At 42.5% G+C, this 23,631-nt stretch overlaps 1 protein-coding gene across 1 annotated transcript in view; it reads right to left on the reverse strand.

The window, feature by feature from the left end:
* LOC124545063 (ubiquitin carboxyl-terminal hydrolase 32) overlaps positions 1-23,631 on the reverse strand; it is a 230,329-nt gene that overhangs the window by 171,942 nt on the left and 34,756 nt on the right. The window contains exons 5-8 of the mRNA XM_047123861.1: positions 15,431-15,590; positions 12,899-13,138; positions 12,501-12,641; positions 8,735-8,862 (exon numbers count right to left, since the gene is read on the reverse strand). Of these exons, the coding sequence (XP_046979817.1) occupies positions 8,735-8,862; positions 12,501-12,641; positions 12,899-13,138; positions 15,431-15,590 (669 nt within the window). The remainder of the gene's footprint in view (positions 1-8,734; positions 8,863-12,500; positions 12,642-12,898; positions 13,139-15,430; positions 15,591-23,631) is intronic.

The raw sequence follows: 23,631 nt of genomic DNA on the forward strand, positions 1-23,631 counted from the left end.
AAATGTTTCTACTGTAGAGACCGTGTAAAGGAAAGGAGGTCTTTGATAAGACCAGCATGATTGAAATTCAGTGTGGGACTAAGGACAAGGCCTTTGAAGAGGGCAAACGTCTGCAGGACATAGGCTTAGAGAGCAGGCTGATGACCTAGTCAGGATCTTTTTGAGTTTTGGATTCTGTCGAGGAAGGAAATTCTATAATTTCAATTTTAGTATGTCTGCATAGCATGGTTTGGTGGCTATTACAGGGCAACAGACTAGTTTACTGGAGATGGTTTGGGTCTATGTGGGTTAACGTACTTCAAGGTAAGAGAATAGGAGGTTCATAGTTTAGTTTATTCGAGGTGCTAGTGTGCATGTTTGTCAGGTTTTTCAAGGACATGGATTTGATCTGGAAGATGAAGTCCTGGAATCTCTTGACTGTATGACAGGAGTAAAGGAGTAGAGGTAGTAAACGAAGACTTGTGGCATAGGGATGCAGTTTACCACAACCAAGTTGGTGAAGATTAGGGACTGATGAAATGTGAATAGGTGGTGGTCTTTGCAAAAATATGGATTGCAGCTAGAAATGGTAATTTGAATGGTCACACTGTTGGGAATGACTCCTTGGATTAAACAGCAATTTTGGAATAACGTGCATAACTAGGTTTTATAAATGATGTGGGAGCACTCTCATATTGATACAGGTTAAACGCTCATGGTAGACAAGTAGGATACAGAAAAAACAGTCATGAAAGGTCGGTTACACGATAAATCAAGTCTAATCTAAAAGCCGTATATTCAACTAAATACCTAGGTATTACAACAACGAAGAACTTAAATTGGAAGGAACACACAGAAAATGTTGTGGGGAAGGCTAACCAAAGGCTGCGTTTTATTGGCAGGACACTTAGAAAATGTAACAGACGTACCAAGGAGACTGCCTACACTACGCTTGTCCGTCTTCTTTTAGAATACTGCTGCGCAGTGTGGGATCCTTACCAGAGAGGACTGACGGAGTACATCGAAAAAGTTCAAAGAAAGGCAGCACGGTTTGTATTATCACGAAATACGAGAGAGAGTGTCACAGAAATGATACAGGATTTGGGCTGGACATCATTAAAAGAAAGGCGTTTTTTTATTGCGACAGAATCTTCTCACGAAATTCCAATCACCAACTTTCTCCTCCGAATGCGAAAATATTTTGTTGACACCAACCTACATAGAGAAGAACAATCACCAAGATAAAATAAGGGAAATCAGAGCTCGTACGGAAAGATACAGGTGTTCATTCTTTCTGCGCGCTATACGAGATTGGAATAATAGAGAATTGTGAAGGTGGTTCAATGAACCCTCTGCCAGGCATTTAAATGTGATTTGCAGAGTATCCATGTAGATGTGGATGAAAATGGAATACAAACAAAGGTAAAGAAAAAAAAAAGCAGAAAAATATTAAGAATATAAAAATACAAATTTTTTTTAGGGTTTCGTGGCTACTTGTTAATGTAATATCTGTTGGCTTCTGTATCAGAATTTTCAGCCAGTATAAAACAACAGAAAATCAATGATGGAATGACGACAATATTATGAAAAGTTAACTGCATCATTGTATAGATCTTCCAACTCTTAAATCACCAATATAAGATTGAAAATATTCACAGTATAAAATAGAACAGTCCAGCCTCAGTGGCCAGAGATAGTGACCATCTATGTCTGAATTGTGCTTGTGTGAAAGTGTGGGTGTCTTCTTCTTTAGAAGAGGGCTTTTTGGCTGAAAGCTCAAAAGCAGTCTTTTTGTCATGCCTGTCAGCAACTCAACACTTCCTATATATGGAAAATAGTAATCTATCATTTTCATAATATTGTCATTAGTCTTCAGCCAGTGTTCGTTTAGGCATTTTCCTGATGTTTTGTCAGCAGGAGTGGCTGGCATTGTCAAAGGTTCACCTTCCACTGCTGATGGACAAATGGAGTTGAGCCCGAGGCAGTGATGATTATAAGTACGCCAAGCCAACGTCTGAAGGATTTCCCCCAGTCATTACCATTGCGGTTCTTATTTTGTTGCTTGCAGTGATTATTCACTGCAGCTTGAGAATTCAGGGTCAGTAAACCTTGAGGGGGCGGGAAAAAAAATTCTACGCCAAGGAGGAGTTGTGCAACATAAATGAAAGCTGGTAGATGTGTTTTTACATCAAAGAGATGATGTGTATTCAAATTTTGCACTAGTCACATAACAGTGGTCTACTAGCTTCCACTATGAGTGTTCAAGTCAGGTTTCCTTTAAATACACACTCTAATGGTTGTGAGCATTAGTTACCTTTGAGATTGGACATGGTAAGCTGCTGTTAGTCAAGAATGCCTTTAAGGTGACAAAGATGTCATTATCAACATCTCACCGTGTTTGAACGAGGCCGTATAATAGGACTACAAGGTACTGGATGTTCCTTCTGCGATACTGCAGGTAGACATGGCACGAATGTAACCACTGTACTCGATTGCAGCAGTGCTGCTCACGAGAATGTACAGCCGCAAGAAGACTGGGCTTGGGACAGCCACGTGTTGCTACCGAAAGGAAAGCGTGCGAGTCTGGCACATCATACTGCATCTGCAGCAGCAATCTGAGCAGCAGTGAGCACCAGACTAACATAACGAACTGTTACAAATTGGTTACTTCAAGGACAGCTCCAAGCCAGATGTCATGTACCATGCATTCTGCTGAACCCAACCACCACCATTTGCGACTTCAGTGGTGTCAAGTGAGAGCTCAATGGAAGGCTGGGTGGAGGTCTGTTGTTTTTTTCTGATAAAAGCTGGTTCTACCTCTGTGCCAGTGAAATCCATGTGTTTATTAGGGGGAGGCCAGCTGAAAGCATGCAACCAACCTGTCTGCGTGGTAGATACACTGAACCTACACCTGGTGTTATGGTCTGGGGTATGATTTTGTACGACAGCAGAAGCATTCTCAAGGTTATCCTGTGCATCCTCACTGCCTTGCTGTACATCAATCTCGTGATTCAACCTGTTGTATTGCCATTCACAAACAGTATCCCAGGGAGTGTTTTCCAATGGGATAATTCTTGCCCACATACTGCTGTTGTATCCCAACATGCTCTAAAGAGTGTTGACAAGCCTTAGCCTGCTTGATCACCAGATTCATCTCCAGTCAAGCACATATGGGACATTATCGGACAATAACTCCAGCATCATCCACAAATAGCATTAACTGTCCCTGTATTGGCCAACCAAGTGCAACAGGTATGGAGCTCCATCCCACAAACTTACATCCAGCACATGCACAACTCAATTTGTGCATGTCTGCATGCTTGCATTTAACATTCTGGCACTTACACCTGTTATTAATGTATAAGCATTTCACCCTTGCAAGGCTTACCTGATTCTTACATTAAGCTGTGATCTTGCATTGTCAATCACTTAAGTATGTTACCTAAGGAAATGTATTCCTGAAATTTCATTAAACTTCATTAATTGCGTTACAGTGTTGTGATTTTCCCCCATCGGTGTACATATATAAACAACCATTGAGAAGATTACATTTCAAATGGAAATTCTGAACTGATACCAACACTCCTTAGCTGCTAGACATATTATTTTTACAGACACTACCTTACATTTTAATCACAAAAAAATATTTAAGCATATGAAATGCAGCCCCACTTTGAATTTGTTCTCGAATACATGATGAGTTACTGACATCCAAGCTCAAAATCACCCTATCTACTGTTAAAAGGTTGGCAGATGCTGGGAATCAGTGTGTTGGAAGAGCTCCTAAGAGACATGTATCTGTGATACCAGTACTTCAAGTATTATCATTTTGTGTAGATCCTGTCTCCTCTCCAGAAAGTACAGTATCTATCACTACTCGTTCAACTGACTGTGAGTGCAGTGTCACTGGTAGATCTACCCATCCCATATAAGGTGGACAGGGACCCGGGAGGTCTCAGGGTTCTGTACTGATCCCCCTAACCAACAAGTTTGATGTGTTGCCTTTCACTGACACTGAAATAGTGGGACTCACTTCACCTGTTTTACAAAAACCTATTTTGTACGGTGTCAAGAGGAGGCAAACATGAAAGGGTAGTGGTCTTATAAACAGTCACCAGTTCAAAAGCACTACAAATGATGGTTCCCCTTACGGAAATGGCAGCAAGAGACAGTCAAGGACACCATGTCCACTCAGTGTGTATGCCTGGGACCTCATTCAACATGTTGAAGAGGCTATTTCAGCAGCCATTTAGGGGACAGGGTGCAACCAACTGCAAATTGTGGTGCACTCCGGAACAAATGATGCCTGTCATCTGGGCTTTGAGGTCATACTTTGGTCATTCTAGCAACTGATAATTTGCAACACTGTCCCCACAACTGATTATGGCACTTTGGTTCAGAGTTGAGTAGAAGGACTGAAGCAGTGACTATGAAGGTTCTGTGATAAGCTAGGCTGCGACTTCCTTGACTTGTACCACAGGGTTGGCAACTGTAGCTCCCCCCCTTCCCAAAATGGGTCGTGTGTGCACTACACATTAGAGGCTGCTACTCAGACAGCCGACTTTGTGCGGGGTGCACACAAGAGCTTTTTAGTTTACGCGACTCTCCAACTAATCCAGATAACAATAGCTCAATAGCTGTAGGAAACCCAGAAGTAACAGTATGACATCAAAGGAAATGCCTCCCATGGGAGAGTGTATTGAAATCCTGCGAAACCATTTGCAACGAAGTGCTAGAATTTGATGCGCTTTTGAAGAACAGCAAAGCTCACATAACACTAGGTACAGAAAGCTGGTGAAACCTGAAATCGTCAGCAATGAGATTTTTCAAGATAATTAGAGTGTGTATCAAAAGATTAGGCAAATGGGAAATGGAGATGGTGTACCTGTTGCAGTAGACAAGAAACTGAACTCCACCGAGATAGAAAGTGAAGTTGTATGTGAGATTATTTGGGCAAAACTCATTATCAGAGGCACCATAAAATGATAATCTGATCCTTCTATCAATCACCAGACTCATCTCCTGATGAAATTATCTGTTTACTTGTATGGGAGTTCCCCAATCATATTGAAATCATTGGTGGAGATTTTAATCATCCCACAATTAATTGGGAAGATTACACTTCTGTTAGTAGTGGGAATATAAGACATCCTGTGAAATATTTCTAAACACCTTCTCTGAAAACTACCTGGAACAGATGGTCAGGAACCCCACTCATGATGACTGGCATAATAGCAACAAGTAGATTATTTGAGAATGTCCGCATCAAAACTCAAACCAGTGACCATGACGCAGTTGTGGCAACAATGACTACCGAAGTACAAATGACACCCAAAACAAGCAGGAAGATATGTACACTCATGTACAGGGGGGGGAAAAACAGAACACCTCAAAAATTAGAGGTAGGACACTCACATTTTCAGTACATGTACTTTAGTATGTCCTGCAGACATAATTTGCATTTGAACCATGTCATCCCGGGAGTTCAAGGTCAACATTAATATTGTGGTGCAATACCACCTACTGGTAAAACGTGCATGCGTCTCTCGGTGTCGGTCATGGATCAGTGTTACTTAAGCAGACATGCAGGATGCCTCAGACACACATGTGCGAGCCATACTGTGACGGCAGGTTTGAAAGAGGACACACTATTGGCATGAAAGAATGTGATGCGTCCATCTGGGAAATTGCTGCTTACATGGGATGACGTGTTTCAGCAGTGCATTGGGTAGGCGCAGAATTGTTCAGGGAATGCCTTAGAACACGAGGGGATGGGTTAGGACAAACCAACCAGACCAGCCCCCGAGAAGGCCAAAACCACATCCCAATGGAATTGCAGGACAGACTTGTGTCCTCCTCGGCTCTGGCACAACAGTGGAACAGTGTAACACATCATACACTATCAGGGATGACAGTCTTTCGCCATTTATTATGGCATGGATTACATGTACATCACCGACTTGTCTGCCTACCTTTTACGAATGTGCAGAAACATACTAGATGGCAATGGTGTATGGAACGATGCCACTGGTGACAGGAATGGCATCATATAGTGTTTTCAGAAGAATCCAGGTTCCATTTGTTTGAAAACGATGGTCAAATTTTGGTTTGCTGCCAACAGGGGAAGTGGTATTGCAGTGACTTCATTTGCATAAGACATACAGTGCCAACTCAAGGCCATACACCATTAGTCGCAGTTGGTGCGTGTCCTGGGCACTGTGACAAGTGTCACCCACATGATTGGCATCCTGTGAACCATAGCCATACCCTTTCTGCACAACAGCCTAAACGAAATTTTTTCAGCAAGACAATTCATGACCACACATCGCTGCATGAACACTTGCCTTCTTGGTGTCACAGGCTGTCAGCCTTTTGCCCTGGCCCACCAGGTCATCAGACTTGTCACGGAACAAAAATGTGTAGGATATGGTGAAACAACAGGTGCAGTGCTGTGACCCAATGCCAACCCCACAGAAGAAATTTGGAACCAGGTGAAAGAAGAATGGACAGTTATACCACAGGACACCATTCATCCTTATATGTGTAAATGCCATCACACAAGGAAAAAGTTACCTGGGCCCATAGTGGACACTGTGCCTACAAGGCAACAGGGCACATCTTGACCAAAGGTTATAAATGTTAATCATTTCTGCAGAACATACTAATGTACATGTCCTGTGAATATGAACTTTCAGCACAGAGCAAGAGCAAGTAGAAGAACCATGGCTCAAGTTTAAATGAATATCTGACATCACACTGGATAGATATGCACCCAGTGAACAGTTCGTAATGGGAGGGAACCTCAATGATATACAGTCACTGTAAATAAATTCCTAAAGAAACAGAGATTACTGCGTAATAAGTGTAAAACAAAGAGTAGAACTATAGACAGAGTGATGCTGAATGAAACCGATTGTCTGTCAAGAGAGCAATGCATACACCTTCAATGCTATTTCACAAAATCTAAAAAAATTCTGGTCATATGTAAAGGCTGTTAATGACACCAAAGTTAGTGTCCAGTCCCTAGCAAATGAGACAGGAACTGAAATTTAGGATAGCAAAGCAAAAGCTGAAATGCTTCACTCCAAATGTTCCTTTACAAAGAAAAGCCAAGGAGAATCGTCCCAAATTAATCCTTGTACCACTGAAAATATGAACAAAGTAAGTATTAGTGTCAGTGGTGTTGAGAAACAGCTGAAAGTATTAAAACTGAACAAAGTTCCGGGGCCCAATGGAATTCCTATCAGATTCTATACTGAATTTGCAGCTCATTTAGCCCTCTTCTGACTATAATCTATCGTAGATCCATTGAGAAAAACACCATGTCCAGTTCTTGAGGGGGGGGAAAAACACACACACACACACACACACACACACACACACACACACACACAGGTTGCACCTGTCTACAAGATGTGATCCACAAAACTACCATCTAAACATAATGATCTACCTTGAACAGAATGACTTTCTCACTTCAACAGGCATGGATTTTGAAAACAACAATCATGTGAAACACAACTCGCACTTTTCTCACATGACATAATGAAAGCATTTGATCATGACAACCAGGTAGACGCAGTGTTTTTTGATTCCCGAAAAGCACTTGACTCAGTACCACACCTATACTTACTGCCAAAAGTATGATCATCAACTGAAATTTGTGACTGGACTGAGGACTTTATGCTACGGACAGCACAGTATGTTATCTTGGATGGACAGTCACCATCAGCTGTAGAAGTAACTTCACGTATGCTCAGGGAATGCTTTCTGTTCATATTGTATATTAATGACCTTGCAGAAAATATTAATAGTGAAGTCAGACTTTTTGCAGATGATCCAGTTATCTACAATGAAGTGCTGTGTGAAAGAATCTGTATAAATATAATGGAAGGAAACATTCCACGTGGGAAAAATTATATATAAAAAACAAAGATGAGGTGACTTACCGAACAAAAGCGCTGGCAGGTCGATAGACACGGTGCAAAGATGGCAACTTACTTTAAATGTTCAGAAATGTAAAACTGTGCACTTCACAAAATAAAAAACCATAGTGTCCTATGCCTATAACATTAACAAGCCACTGTTGGAACTGGTCGACTTGAACAAATATCTGGGTGTAACACTTTGTAGGGATATGAAATGGGATGATCACATAGGCTCAGCCGCAGGTGGATCAGGTGGCAGACTTTGGTTTATTGGTAGAATAATGGAGAGTTGCAATCTGTCTAGAAAGGAGAATGCTTACAAATTGATCAACTGTATGGGACCCGTACCAGATAAGACTAGCAGCGAATATATAACATATACAGAGAAGGGCAGCATGAACGGTCACAGGTTTGTTTGATTCATGGGAGAGTGTCATAGAGATACTGAAGGAATTGAACTGGAAGACTCTTTAAGAAAGACGTAAACTACCCCGAGAAAGTTTACTAACAAAGTTTCAAGAACAGGCTTTAAATGATTACTATGTACTGCTCCTATAGGGATAATGAGGATAAGATTAGAATAATTACTGCACACTCAGAGGCATTCAAACAATCTTTCCTCTCACACTCCATACAGTCGTGGAGTAGGAAGAAACCTTAATAACTGGTACAATTGGGTGTACCCTCTGCTGTGGACTTCACAATAGTTTTCAGAGTTCTTACAATCAGTCGGTTTCTAAATACACATATCTGAACAAATAACATGTGAAAAATTAGTTTCTGTATAACAAATTAGTCCAGAATAGGTACCAACTACAAACCCTTACCTGAAACAACAAATTTAAGAAATCCATTGGAAGTGGGTTTTCCACAGTCCACATTAAATATTCTTCTGTTGTCAACCCTTTCTCACTTGTTGCGTGTCTCCTGATATCTTTCATGACCATTTCCACATCTAACATTAAAGGAGAAATAAATTATTGAGTTGTATTTTTGGTTATACATCTTAAAACTTATCTTCAGCAAGTCAGAAATATGACTTCACATCTAAAGCAAATAATTTAGTACTGCATGCTGCAGAGAGAAGTAACAAATTGTATATTTAATTCAAAATTTCTTTCACATGCTTATTGCACCATCTGTTAGGATGGACTGAAACATGTAGCATCAAGTTAGAACTACAGAGAAAGAGAGAGCAATTGTATGCCACAATGACTATCAGTCAATAAGACTAATATGTCTAACACGATATAAAATGATACAAAGGCAAGTAAGAAATTTAACACTAGGAAAAACAGAGGGGTGAAAAGGGGAAAAAATAACTCATAAGGAATTACAACATCATCAGTGCATAAGACATGTGATCATCAACTAGAAAACAATCACTGAGGATGTATGTGGGCTTAGTATCAGTCACTCTAGTGTACTAATAAGTGAAACTATACAATTTGAAAAACTTGAGTTTACTTTCTGAAACTGTGGATACAACATACTGTGGTTTCATAAGACACACCTTTACGAGGACGCTGTGTTAAACACTAAAACAGTAACTAAAAAATGCGACTCATTCTTAGAGTGCAGAGGCACAGCAAATATTTTAATGTCACCTTTGAAATGTATGTCACTCACTGTATGAAGTGTTCGTGCAGTGTAGTTATTGCAAAGGCTAACAACAATATTACAGAAAGGACAGACTGTTACCATCCATCACGAGATGGCATTCGGTTGCAGACAGGCACAATGACAAAGACAGGTATAATATTTTAAGCTTTATCTGAAGTAGAGGAATAAACAAAAACAAAACAAAAAACCACACACACACGCACGCATGCGGACAAAACCAATGGACACTGGAGCCTGACTCCAACTGATGTGAGAAGTAATCTAAGGGGATGGGGGAAAGGAAAGGAAAGGAAAGGAAAGGAAAGGAAAGGGGAGGGCGAAATATAGCAGCTTAGGGAAAATTGCTGTACTGACTGAAATGTGGGAGCATGCAAGGATGTGGTGGGGACAGGACAGGACTGCTAGGTGCACTGTCTGAGGGCTATCCTGGAGGAGGAGGGGGGGGGGGGGGGGGAGGTGACAAATAGGGGGTGACAAATAGTAGAGAAGAGAGGAGAGAAGTGGAAAAGACTGTAGGTGTGTTGGAGAAACAGATGACGTGTGTAGTTCTAGAGTGACAGCTGGGAAGGGGCAGCTAGGTGAAGGACAGAGACTAGCAAAGATTGAGGCCAGGTGCAGGGTTGTGCAAATGAAGGACATGTTGTAGGGAGAACTCTCGCCTGTGCTATCCACAAAACCTAGCATTAGTAAAAAAGTTCCAGATGGTGCAGTTTGTGAGGCAACTATGTCATCCAGCTGTTTGTTGACCACACTTAAGCCACTCATGCAGACAGGCAGCTTGTTAATTGCCATGCCCATGTAGAAAGCAGCACAGTGATTGCAGCTTAATTGGTAGGTTGCAGGGCTGCTTTCATAGGTGGCCCTGCCTTTGATGAGGTATGAAATGCCTGTGACAGGGCTGGGTTTTTTAAAGGTGGTATTGGGAGTCTGTAAGGGGACAGGTCTTTCACATAGATCTATTGTGGTGACATTAGCCATGAGGCAAGGGATGGATAGGGATAATTCATAGGTTCAGTGGGCAGCAAAATGCCTCTGTAGGAGGGGCAGAACAGATACTGTGTAGGATATTCCTCACTTCAGGGCACAGGAAAAGTAGTCAAAATCCTGGTGGAGAATGTGATTCAGTTGCTCTAGTCCTGGGTGGTACTGAGTGACATGGACAGTCCTCCGTGGCTGGACAGTGAGAATGTGGGAAGTGGTAGGTGGCTGAAGAGACAAAGCACGGGAGTTAGTTTGGTGAGGACTTCTTATCACTGCAGATGTGGTTACGTTGGGTTGCTAGGCTGCATGGAAAGGACTACTTGTTGTGGAACACGTAGCATCTGTTGAAGTGGAATTATTATTAGTGGCTGGTAGATCTGATATGGATGAAGGTTACAATGTAGCCATGCTTGAGGTGGAGGTCACCATCAAGGAAAGTGGCTTGTCAGATTCATGTGGACCAGCTGAAGTGAATGGGGGAGAAGGTGTTGAGCCTCTAGAGGAATGTGGATAGTGTGTCCTCATACACGGTCATGAAGATGTCATCAATGAATCTGAACCAGGTAAGAGGGTTTCAAATTATGGGTGGTTAGGAAGGGGTCCCCTAAGACAAACCATGAGTAGCTTAGCACAGCATGGTCCCATGCAGCTGCCCATTGCTGTAACAGGCACTTGTTTGTAGGTGATGTCTCCAAAGGAGAAGTAACTGTGGAAAAGGATACAGTTGGCCATGGTGACTGGAAAGGAGGTTGTAAATTTGGGGTAGGTCTGGCATTGGGAAAGGGAGTGTCCCAAGAGCAGCAAGCCTGTGAGCATTGGTGGATGCTAGCATAAAGTGAGGTGGCTTTGACAGTGACAGTAAGGGCACTGGATGGTAAAGGAACAGGAAAAGTGAAAGTCAGTGGAGGAATTGGTTGGTGTCTTTTATATAGAACAGTAGGTTACAGGAAATACCTCCATCAACATCAAACTTACTGGCCACCAACAACATCTCCACTCCAACAACTGCCTCCCATGAAGCATTGCATGTACCGCTATCTGCAACGGATTTATGGTCTTTTTTTCTCTCAATTTTTATTTTATTGATAACTTAGCATGAACTGCAATTTACTGTTGTGTGTTCAACTAGCTTTTTGCTATAAATATTAGCTGTTTACTCCTTGTTCAATCGTGACTGTCCCCCCACCCCCTCCACCCACTCCCCGCACACACACACACACACACACACACACACACACACACACACGCACGCACGCACGCACGGAAATGAACAAATTGCAGTACAGTCATTAACAGTAAATAAAGATGCATTGTCAGAAAGCTAGTAATCAAAATTACTCAAAAGTAAAATATTTAACCAAGAAGAATCTTTATGTTCCACCTCAACAACTTTCATTGAATTAACAGATACATGAATTTATTTTTATTGCTGAAGTCTCACAGCCAGATGAGAACTTTTAGGAAAATATCTGAGATGACTACAGATACTAATGAATACTGTAAAAAATTCTTGACCTTATGGTGACACCAAACTAAAGTAAAACATGAGTATCACATCAACAAGATGTTACACCGCTTCACTGTGCCTCTTACAACTTCTTACACAAAATTTCAATCCCTGCCTACCTACTTGGAAAGAAAGGAGCAACAGAGTGCCATGCTGCATCCCTTAACTTGACAGCCAGTAGTCACTGGCTAGATTTTAGGTGAAAGTTTCACACTATTAAAGCACTACACACTGCAACACTAGGTAAAGAAAGTGAGGAAGCAGTCCGCGTCAGTCTAGACATCAACACGGAAAAAAGGGACTGTGCATTAAATTTTGGGTCATGTCAGGACCTAAAGCAGGGTTAGTTTTTGCCTTGGGTGCATTTTTCCATTTCAAGAACTAACTTTCTAATCATAGTATCTCTGTTTTAGTTACAAAATCAACTTTCAATAAATGTATAGCCATATTTCTGACTTTATATGTACGTGCAAATAACATACCAACTTCACCGTACGGATCTAGAGAGAGTTCTTTAGATGATTTATTTTCACGGCGTACAAATAATAGAACATCAATCATGTGCTGCAACTCTTCTTCTGTGAGGACACCATCTCTATCACCATCAAAAACTTTAAAACAAACTGAAACAAAATTTATGAAACTGCAAGATTACTCATCATTATTATTAAAAAGTTATGTTAAGAAGTTATCAACTGAGAGTGCAAGTATTTATCCTTGTTGATTCACTACAATGTTACATTTGTCAATAAAAATAACTTAGAAACATATATGCAGATGTAGATAATTTTTTTATGTAGATATTCAAAAAGTTATCTGACTTGCCATTACCAAATGAGCACAGAACTGCATCAGCTATACAAGTCCATTATATACTCACACTTTTGCCTCTCAGTGAGAGGGCCCCTGCACGCAGCAGATACACCGCACGCCATTTCCTTGAAGTCAATGTGGCTGTCCCTGTTCTCGTCAAACGCAGCGAAGACCCCGGCACAGACGGACAAGGGCACTGGGGGGCTGACCAGAGGCACCAGTGTGTCCAGGTCAAGCTTCCCCGTGCGTGACTGGCCCTTCAAAAGCCAGTAGCGCTTCTCCAGCTCGATGATGTCACTCTCTTCCACTGAAACGCAAATCATTTTTTAACTACGCTGGAAGAACACTATTATAAAAGTAATGTGTCTAATAAACTAACAAATGTTGCACAGATGCATACCCTTCTCTCTAAATCCCTTTTTCATTCGGTCACTTGCTCATGTTACGAGGGCTCTTCAAAAAATAAGTGACATTATAATGGCAGGCCAAATTAACTTTTATTGAACGCTGCTCTACACTTCAAACTGACAAAGGAAAGTGACTATTTTTCCACAGTCACTGAGTCCAACCAAATAACACACGAAATTTTCTACTGACCATTCAATCCTTTGACGACAGAAATATACTCCTCGTCAGGGAGCAATACGAGAAGTGCCATGTGGACATCCTTATAGCTGGAAAATCGATTTCAAATTGCCAAAAAGATGGAAATTGTGAGGTACTGGACCTGGACTGTATGACAGATGCTTCCAAATTTCCCATCAAAAACTATAAAGCAAAGCTCATATTTGTATTTAGAGTAGAGAGTTGTACACAGAGTTGGGTGTTGTACTGTCACACAGAAAAATAATGTCTTCAGTGATTTTCCACACTTCTAGTTCTCTACATCACTGTGCAGTGATGTCAGTGTTGCACAGTGTAAAAATGGAAGTAATGGTTGTGTTCTTTGCCATAAACTCTGTCAAAAGAACTCCTTCACAGCTGAAGGAATCACTGGCTCTGACCATCCCTGCTGATGCCACAACTTTGCATTTCTTCGACAGATTCGAAGAGGGTCTCCACATTCTACAGATGCTCTCGTTCCCACAAGTGTGAAGCGTTGGGCCCATGGCCCACCACCAGTAACGATGTGGCTTATGAAATCATTGCCTTCCACTGACTAATGACAGAAGAAATCTAGAGATACAGTGAACTTCGCATCTTTGTATGCAGGCAACACTGAAAGCAAAAACCAGCTTGAGCATAATATTCAATACTGCAGACGATCTCTGACAATGGAATGAGCACTGACTATTGAGATGTGCATCTGCCAAACAATGTTCTCTATAATACGTCTACAGTTGCTAAGAAGTTATTCCTCAATTATCTGGACAGTGTTGTCAGTGGTCAAGGTCAATGGCCTTCCTTCGTGATTGGTAACACCCACGTCCATCAAATTTTTGGCACCATTCCACTACAGCTGAATACGCCACTTGGTCCATGTATCACCAGAATTCCACACTCAATCTGTGAGCAATTTAGGCTTTGGGCCAGAAGAACCTTACTGCCTCAGGTACTTCAACTTTGGAGCACATTTCCAGTTGCTGTGCCATTTCAATTGCACATACTGACGCACCCATTATCCGTGCTGCAGCACAATGGTGTCTGCAGGAAACCTAGATAATGTATTCTCTTTTGACACTGCATTACTATTTTTTTCTTTTTTTTTTTGTGCAATGATCTTAGCATGGGCAGATCTGTGTAACTTACTTTACCAATCACTATGTATATACAAACAGAAAACCTCCACTTGTGATCCACACAGTCATCAGCTCAGATAACACATTATCCACTTATATGAAAATCCTTCAACATTAGTGCAACTATAATTCTGTCTCACCTGCATTCTCACATTCCACAGCTATGATCATGTGCTAAATACTTTTCATACCACCTCAAACATGTGGATGAGCTGCTCCTCTTTAAGATTTACATCAAATATTTCTGGCAATATAATTGAAATACAGCTGTCCAATAGCTTATGCATAAACTGTCACACAACAGCGAGAGGCTCCTGGTTCCTATGTGAGACTTCACACAAACATAAAACCAAAATCTTTCTCATTAATCTCATCCCAGATGCTTTTCCCATAAAACTGAGATCTGCGTTGTTCATTTACTACCAGGTGACAAACTAAGCAGATGTAATGTACAGAAACAGCAATATAGTCCTCCAATATGAAGTAGTAGCTCAAAATGTGTTGGAACTGAAGAAAATATTGAGAATGAAGATGAGATGTTACTAGTAACAATAACCCTAACTTACAAGATAAAGTTATGGATAGTTAATTACAAAAGTCCTGTTAATAATGTAAATCTAGACACATGCACATTAAAAAAGCACAAAGTGAAAGTTACACAGAACAAGACAAATAAATTAAATAAAAGACAACGAGGCAGGTGAGCAAACATCAGCTCCCAATTTCCCCCCCCCCCCCCCCCCCCCCGCCTCTCTCTCTCTCTCTCTCCTCTCTCTCGTATATATGCATATATATATATTTTCAACATATAAACTCATCAACAATAACATGCCTGATTTTCTTTTAATATGAAGACTTACAATGAGTCACACCAGCAAGTGTTTGGTAGAAGGTTGGTGTTTCCAATTCATTGCTTAGAGTAACAGTACATGGCTCCGACAGCAACCAACGGCTCAATGAGGTCGCATCACGACGTGACAAGAGCCAGTCCCGGAATTCTTCGTATGACACACGATCTTTCTGGAGGGGAAAAAAATACAATTTTATGGAAGCCAAAGATATAAGGAGGATACCAGAATTTTCTGTTTTGTAAACCGATTACTAGAAGGCAGCCACAAATTTTGACTCATTTACATACATTAAATCACACACAATATATAGAAAAAGGAACATTCCCTGTAAGTAGAAATTACAGTTGTTCTAATCTGTAGCATAGTCTTCATATAAAAACAGAAAAAAATAATAAATTACCACTATAAAAAGATTGCCAGATGCACTAACACACATCCTGAAATGTCAAATGGACAATGGGTTCTTCATAGGAAGTGGAGGTAATGGCTTGCACTTTCAAACTATTGTTATACAGTTGGGAAAGGAGAAGAGAGAGAGAGGGAGTGGCATAAAAATTTACATCATAAGAGGTGCTAAAGAATGAAATAAAGAGGCATAAACGAAGATAAAAACAAAAAATAAATAATGAGTTAAAGACAAGAAAATTAACAAATCTGAAGCTAATACCGAAAGGGGGGGGGGGGGGGGGGGACAGAAGCGGGAAAACTAGGGTCAGAAAACGGGAAATGGGGAGGTGCGTAACAATACCAAGAGCTACTGGAGACTCAACTCTCAGGACTGTAATCAGTGATTAGGAGTCAGTTCTTATGATTAAAGCACATCAGAGGAGTTCTCTTGTTGTTAATATACCTCCTGACCCGCACCTCAATGCAAATGTTATATAGGAGAACAAACACAGAATACATGAAAGAGAAATGGGAATACAAAGTATGTGAGAAGAAGGGAAAGAATGGAACAGATAGAAGGAGAACAATAACAACAGACAAGAGGAGTGTATGTTGAAAACTGATGATATTTTGAAAAGAATAGAATGCTATTCACCATAGAGCAGATATGTTGAGTGACAGACAGGCACAACAAAAAGACAGCTAAACAAGTGAGCTTTCTTTCAAAAAGCCTCCTCCCAAAAAAAAACACACACACACACACACACACACACACACACACACACACACACACACACACAAAGCACAAGTCGCACACATGACCAATGCTTCTAGCCTCTGAGGCTGGACTGTGAGCAATTGTGCATGATGAGAGAAGCAAAATGGGTGGTGGACATCATGATGAGGCTGGGCTGGGGAGAAGGATGGGGGGGAGGGGGGGGGGGCTGGAGGCAGGGATAGAAGGATAGGAATGGACACTGGTCAGGTGCTACTTGTGGGAGCACACAGAGACATGCTGGGAACAGGGCAGAGCCACTAGGTGCAGTCGTGGGGGTCAGATGGGGGGAGAGGGAGAGGGAGAGGGAGGGGAAGGGGAAGGGAACAGAAAGGAGAAGATCAGGGAAGTAAAAATATTTGTTAGTACATTGGTAGAGAGGTGGCCCAATAAGGGTGAGGTGAGGTGAATTGGGAGAAGGTGATAGGACAGAGAGAACGGAAACTATTGCGTGCAGGGTGTGGTAACAAAAGGTTACCATACGCCAAAGCCAGAACGATATCATGACAGAAGAATGTGTTGTACTGATAACTTCCAGGCCTCACACTTAAAGTTCCCATCTCTGGCTGTAACCCTTCTTTGCATCAGTACCTATACCAGTTCCAAACTGAACAATCCATAGCCCTCACCCACCTAATCCTTCACCTACACATCAACTCAGCCAATGAACACACCCGTCAACTCCTATCCTTAATAAAAGTCCTCAATCTTTCCTCTCCCACATCCACACAGGCTGTTCAGAGCATCCTCCTACAGGCCAACCACAAATTAGAACAGCACGCCACCCTCCACCTCAAAAAACTATCCAATCTCCTGGTTTCCCACCTCCGGAAAGGCAACTCACTCACCCTCCACAACCTTTCCAGCAAACCTCAACCTCCTCTCATTGCACACAGACCCAGTCTCTCCCATCTACTCAATCTCCCACTTCCAGCTCCACTCCCCCCAAAACCTCAAAATTCTAATCAATACAATCTGGAACCACAACAACCTAATTCAGCAGTTAACCTTTCCTCCAAACCTCTCTCCCAATCCGAAACCTCTGTCCCATCCAAAGGCCTCACCTTCAGCCCTACTCCCAGATTCAACCAAACAACCCTCATCAAAGATTTACTGTCCTACACTCGTACTCTCTGCTGGAAATATCACTTTGCCATGAAGAAAAATAATCCTACTCCCAATGATCCAACTCCCCAAGACACTATCCAAATTGAACCCTGCCTGGAACAGTTCCGTCCTCCATCAAAGCAGGACCCACGTCCTCTTCCTCGAAATCACCCTCTCCAAACCTTCCAGGAATTTCTCACTTCCAGCCTTGCCTCTCAATCCTTCTTGAAAAACCTTAATCCTACTCTCAACATCACCACTGCTGAAGCCCAGGCTATCTGTGATCTGAAGGCTGACCGATCCATTGTCATTCTTCCGGCGGACAAGGGTTCCACAACTGTGGTACTTTATCGTCGGGAGTATGTGGCTGAGGGACTGCATCAGCTTTCAGACAACACTACACACAAAGTTTGCCAAGGTAATCCCATTCCTGATGTCCAGGCGGAGCTTCAAGGAATCCTCAGAACCTTAGGCCCCCTACAAAACCTTTCACCTGACTCCATCAACCTCCTGACCCCACCGACACCCCGCACCCCTACCTTCTACCTACTTCCTAAAATTCACAAACCCAATCATCCCAGCCGCCCCATTTTAGCTGGTTACCAAGCCCCCACAGAACGTATCACTGCCTACGCAGATCAACACCTTTAACCCATTACGTGCAGTCTCCCATCCTTCATCAAAGACACCAACCACTTTCTCGAACGCCTGGAATCCTTACTCAATCTGTTACCCCCAGAAACCATCTTTGTAACCATTGATGCCACTTCCTTATACACAAATATTCCACATGTCCAGGGCCTCGCTGTGATGGAGAACTTCCTTTCACGCCGATCACCTGCCACCCTACCTAAAACCTCTTTCCCCATTACCTTAGCCAGGTTCATCCTGACTCACAACTTCTTCACTTTCGAAGGCCAGACATACCAACAATTAAAGGGAACAGCCATGGGTACCAGGATGGCCCCCTCATACGCCAACCTATTTATAGGTCGCTTAGAGGAAACCTTCTTGGTTGCCCAGGCCACCCAACCCAAAGTTTGGTACAGATTTATTGATGACATCTTCATGATCGGGACTCACAGTGAAGAACTCCAGAATTTCCTCTCCAAGCTCAACTCCTTTGGTTCCATCAGATTCACCTGGTCCTACTCCAAATCCCATGCCACTTTCCTTGACGTTGACCTCCATCTGTCCAATGGCCAGCTTCACACATCCGTACACATCAGACCCACCAACAAGCAACAGTAGCTCCATTATGACAGCTGCCACCCATTCCATATCAAACGGTCCCTTCCCTACAGCCTAGGTCTTCGTGGTAAACGAATCTGCTCCAGTCGTGAATCCCTGAACCAACAACCTGAAAACAGCTTTTGCAACCCGCAACAACCCTCCCGACCTGGTACAGAAGCAAATAACCAGAGCCACTTCCTCTTCCCCTCAAACCCAGAACCTTCCACAGAAGAACCCCGAAAGTGCCCCACTTGTGACAGGATACTTTCCGGGACTGGATCAGACTCTGAATGTGGCTCTCCAGCAGGGATACGACTTCCTCAAATCCTGCCCTGAAATGAGATCCATCCTTCATAAAATCCTCCCCACTCCACCAAGAGTGTCTTTCCGCCGTCCACCTAACCTTCGTAACCTCTTGGTTCATCCCTACCCTCTGACTCCTACCTTTGTAACCACCCCCGGTGAAAAACCTGTCCCATGCACCCTCCCACCACCACCTACTCCAGTCCTTAACCGGAAGGTGTACACGATCAAAGGCAGAGCCACGTGTGAAAGCACCCACGTGATTTACCAACTGACCTGCCTACACTGTGAAGCTTTCTGGCACAGTGTTACACCGTCCGGGTTATTTGGATACTTCCCACTAACACCAACATGTCAGAACTCCGGAGATGGGAACTTGTCCTTCAGTATATCCTCTCTTCCGTTACCCACCAGGCCACAACCTCTGCTAATTTCAAGTTGCCCGCGCTCATACCTCACCTGTCATTCAACAACATCTTTGCCTCTGTACTTCCCCCTCGACTGACATCTCTGGCCAAACTCTTTGCCTTTACAAATGTCCTGCTTGTGTCTGTATATGTGCGGATGGATGTGTGCGCGTGCGGGTATACCTGTCCTTTTTCCCCCTAAGGTAAGTCTTTCCGCTCTCATGATTGGAATGACTCCTTACTCTCTCCCTTGAAACCCACATCCTTCCATCTTTCCTCTCCTTCCCTCTTACCTGATGAAGCAACTGTGGGCTGTGAAAGCTTGAATTTTGTGTGTGTGTGTGTGCCTATCAACATACCAACGCTTTCGTTTGGTAAGTTACATCATCTTTGTTTTATATATAAGCGTTGGTATGTTGATGGACACACAACAAACACAAACACACACACAAAATTCAAGCTTTCGCAACCCATGGTTGCTTCACCAGGAAAGAGGGAGGAGAGGAAAAACGAAAGGATGTGGGTTTTAAGGGAGAGGGGTAAGGAGTCATTCCAATTCCGGGAGTGGAAAGACTGACCTTGGGGGGAAAAAGGGACACGTATATCACACACACACACACACACACACACACACACACACACACACACACACACACACACACACACACGACAGGGCTCCTTTCACAGGTGGCCCAGCTTGTGGTGGGGTACGATAAGCTTGTGACAGCAGAGGAGTAGGAAGTGCTGGGTGGGTGGATAAGGCAGGTCTTACACATGGACCTTCCACAGGGATTGATACCTGCGGCAAAATGTTGGATTGGGAATGGCATAGAGATGGCCAAGGATGTTGTGGGGCTGGATGGGACCACTGCTTTGGGAGGTTGGGGCAGGATATTGGGTAGAATGTCCCTCATTTCAGGCATTATTGTTGGTGTTGTGGTCTTCAATCCAGAGGCTGGTTTGCTGCAACTCTCCATGCTACTCTATCCTGTGCAAGCTCCTTCATCTCCCAGTACCTACTGCAACCTACATCCTTCTGAATATGTTAAGTGTATTCATCTCTTGGTCTCCCTCTAAGATTTTTACCCTCCATGCTGCCCTCCAATACTAAATTGGTGAACCCTTGATGCCTCAGAATATGTCCTACCAAGTGATCCCTTTTTCTAGTCAAGTTGTGCCATAAATTTCCCTTCTCCCCAATTCTATTCAATACCTCCTCATTAGTTATGTGATCTACCCATCTAATCTTCAGCATTCTTCTGTAGCACCACATTTCGAAAGCTTCTATTCTCTTCTTGTCTAAACTATTTATCATCCATGTTTCACTTCCATGCCTTGATAATAGATATAATGAAAGCCACCAATGAACGATGAGGTTCTGTGATTCCAATCCAAGGCAGTATTGGGTGATAAAGGGAGCACTCTTTGTAGCTGATACTTGGGGGTTGGGGAAGATTTGTGTGTGTGTGTGTGTGTGTGTGTGTGTGTGTGTGTGTGTGAGGGGGGGGGGGGGGGGGGAGGAATATGTTTGTGGACAAAGTCTGGGGAATAGTGCCCATCCAAGAAGGTCATTAGGAGATCTTCAGCACACTGGACAAGGGAGTTCACGTCACTGTGGATACTACTTATCGGAGAGAGAGCAGCTGTCAAAATGCAAGTACTGCTGGTGGGTTTAATGTGTACAGAGGTGTGGATGAAGCCATCAGAGAGCAGGAGGTCAACATCCAAGAAAGTGGCATGCTGTGGTGAGGTGGACCGTAAGTAAGAGCATGAGATCTACTTGCTATTGTGAATATATTTGTGCGTGTGTGTGTGTGTGTGTGTGTGTGTGTGTGTGTTTCCTTTCTGAAGATGACTTCAGCTGAAAATGAAATTTTTCCATTTTTTCAAATTTCCCTGATATTTCCGATACATTTGAAATTCCCTGATTTCCAGAACTTGTGGCAAATCTGATTACAGAACTGTGAGGAATTCTAAATGTGAATCAATAAGAAAAAGACATAATGTCATGTATTCCTGGAATGCAATCAAATGTGGTTAGGTGGAAAGGGGGGAAAGATCACATAACAAGCTTGATTTCAATGGCTGGTTCACAACCTGTGTCGTTTGGATACTACCATCCACCTCCAGCTTTTCTGAATTGCACAGATGGGAGTTATCCTTACAACACATTTTCCACTTCCAAAATCTTCTCAGCCTCAACATACGGTAACTTAGTGTTCCCCCAGCCAATAGATTCTGTCAACTGTCATGTCTCCTCCTCCCATTTCACATCTCTTGATCTTCACTTGGTACTACTTCTACCAACACATCCACCCATCTTTTCTCCTTCCCTCCTCATCTTCTCTTCCATTCCATTCCATTCCATTCCTCCCACACAATCTCCTCCTGCTTCCGTTCGACATGACACAGTTGTCTTCTGTGTAGAGCAGCTGGAAATTGCAGTCATGTGTGCATGAGATCTACTTGCTAGTGTGTGTGTCTGTCTATATATATATATATTAGAGGGAAACATTCCACGTAGGAAAAATATATCTAAAAACAAAGATGATGTGACTTACCAAATGAAAGTGCTGGCAGGTCGACAGACACACAAACACAAACATACACACAAAATTCAAGCTTTCGCAACAAACTGTTGCCTCATCAGGAATGATGGAAGGAGAGGGAAAGACGAAAGGATGTGGGTTTTAAGGGAGAGGGTAAGGAGTCATTCCAATCCCGGGAGCGGAAAGACTTACCTTAGGGGGAAAAAAGGACGGGTACACACACACACACACACACACACACACATATACAGACACAAGCAGACATATTTAAAGACAAAGAGTTTCTTTGTCTTTAAATATGTCTGCTTGTGTCTGTATATGTGAGTGTGTGTGTGTGTGTGTGTGTGTGTGTGTGTGTGTTTTTTTGGGAGGAGGCTTTTTGGAAGAAAGCTCACTTGTTTAGCTGTCTTTTTGTTGTGCCTGTCTGTCACTCAACATATCTGCTCTATGGTGAATAGCATCCGCTCCCGGGATTGGAATGACTCCTTACCCTCTCCCTTAAACCCACATCCTTTCGTCTTTGCCTCTCCTTCCCTCATTCCTGATGAGGCAACAGTTTGTTGCAAAAGCTTGAATTTTGTGTGTATGTTTGTGTGTGTGTGTCTGTCGACCTGCCAGCACTTTCATTTGGTATATATATATAGTGACAGTAAACAAACAATTTCATACTACTGACACAAAAACTAAATATTCCCCCCCCCCCCCCCCCCCCCCCGATATTTCAGATACGTTTGAAATTACCTGATTTCCAGAACTTGTGGCAACCCTAATTACATAAGAACTATGAGGAATTCTAAATGTGAATTCATAAGAAAAAGACATAACGCATGGCGATGAGTGCAAGAAACGTAAGAACGACTATAAAGTTATTACAGGAATATATACAAGAAGTTAGTTTTTTCAAATATATGGGAAGCATAATTATAGAACACGAGACACAATAAGGAGGTGAAAATGCATACAGCAATTCCCAAGACAGCATTTAATAAGAAAGGGAGGCTTCTATGTGGATGCATGGACAGGAACCTGAGGAAGAGCCTGGCAAAGTACTTTTATGGAGCATGACATTACACAGAGCTGAGGAAGAATACTGATGAAAGAAGAATACAAGCAACTGAGACGTGGATTTGGAGGAGGATGGAAGGGATAAAATGGGTTGACGCAGAGAGAAATAATGTGTTGAGAAGAGTGGGAGAAGAGAGAGGAGTTTTAAAGGTAATCAGTATGAGAAAACACCACTGGTTTGGAAATTGGATGAGAAGAGATTGTTTACTGATGGATGCTACGGAAAGAACGGTGAATAAAAGAAGAAAAAGCTGCAGACAGTACTAGGTGGTGGATAGTATAAGGATAGAAAACAATTATGAAAAAACAAAGAGGGTAGCAAATGAAAGCACTGTATGGAGAGCTACATGTAAAGACGTGCCCTAGGGCAGAACACTGATGAAT

This window comes from Schistocerca americana, chromosome 8, assembly GCF_021461395.2.
Source record: "Schistocerca americana isolate TAMUIC-IGC-003095 chromosome 8, iqSchAmer2.1, whole genome shotgun sequence".
In the NCBI taxonomy this organism is placed as follows: Eukaryota; Metazoa; Arthropoda; class Insecta; order Orthoptera; family Acrididae; genus Schistocerca; species Schistocerca americana.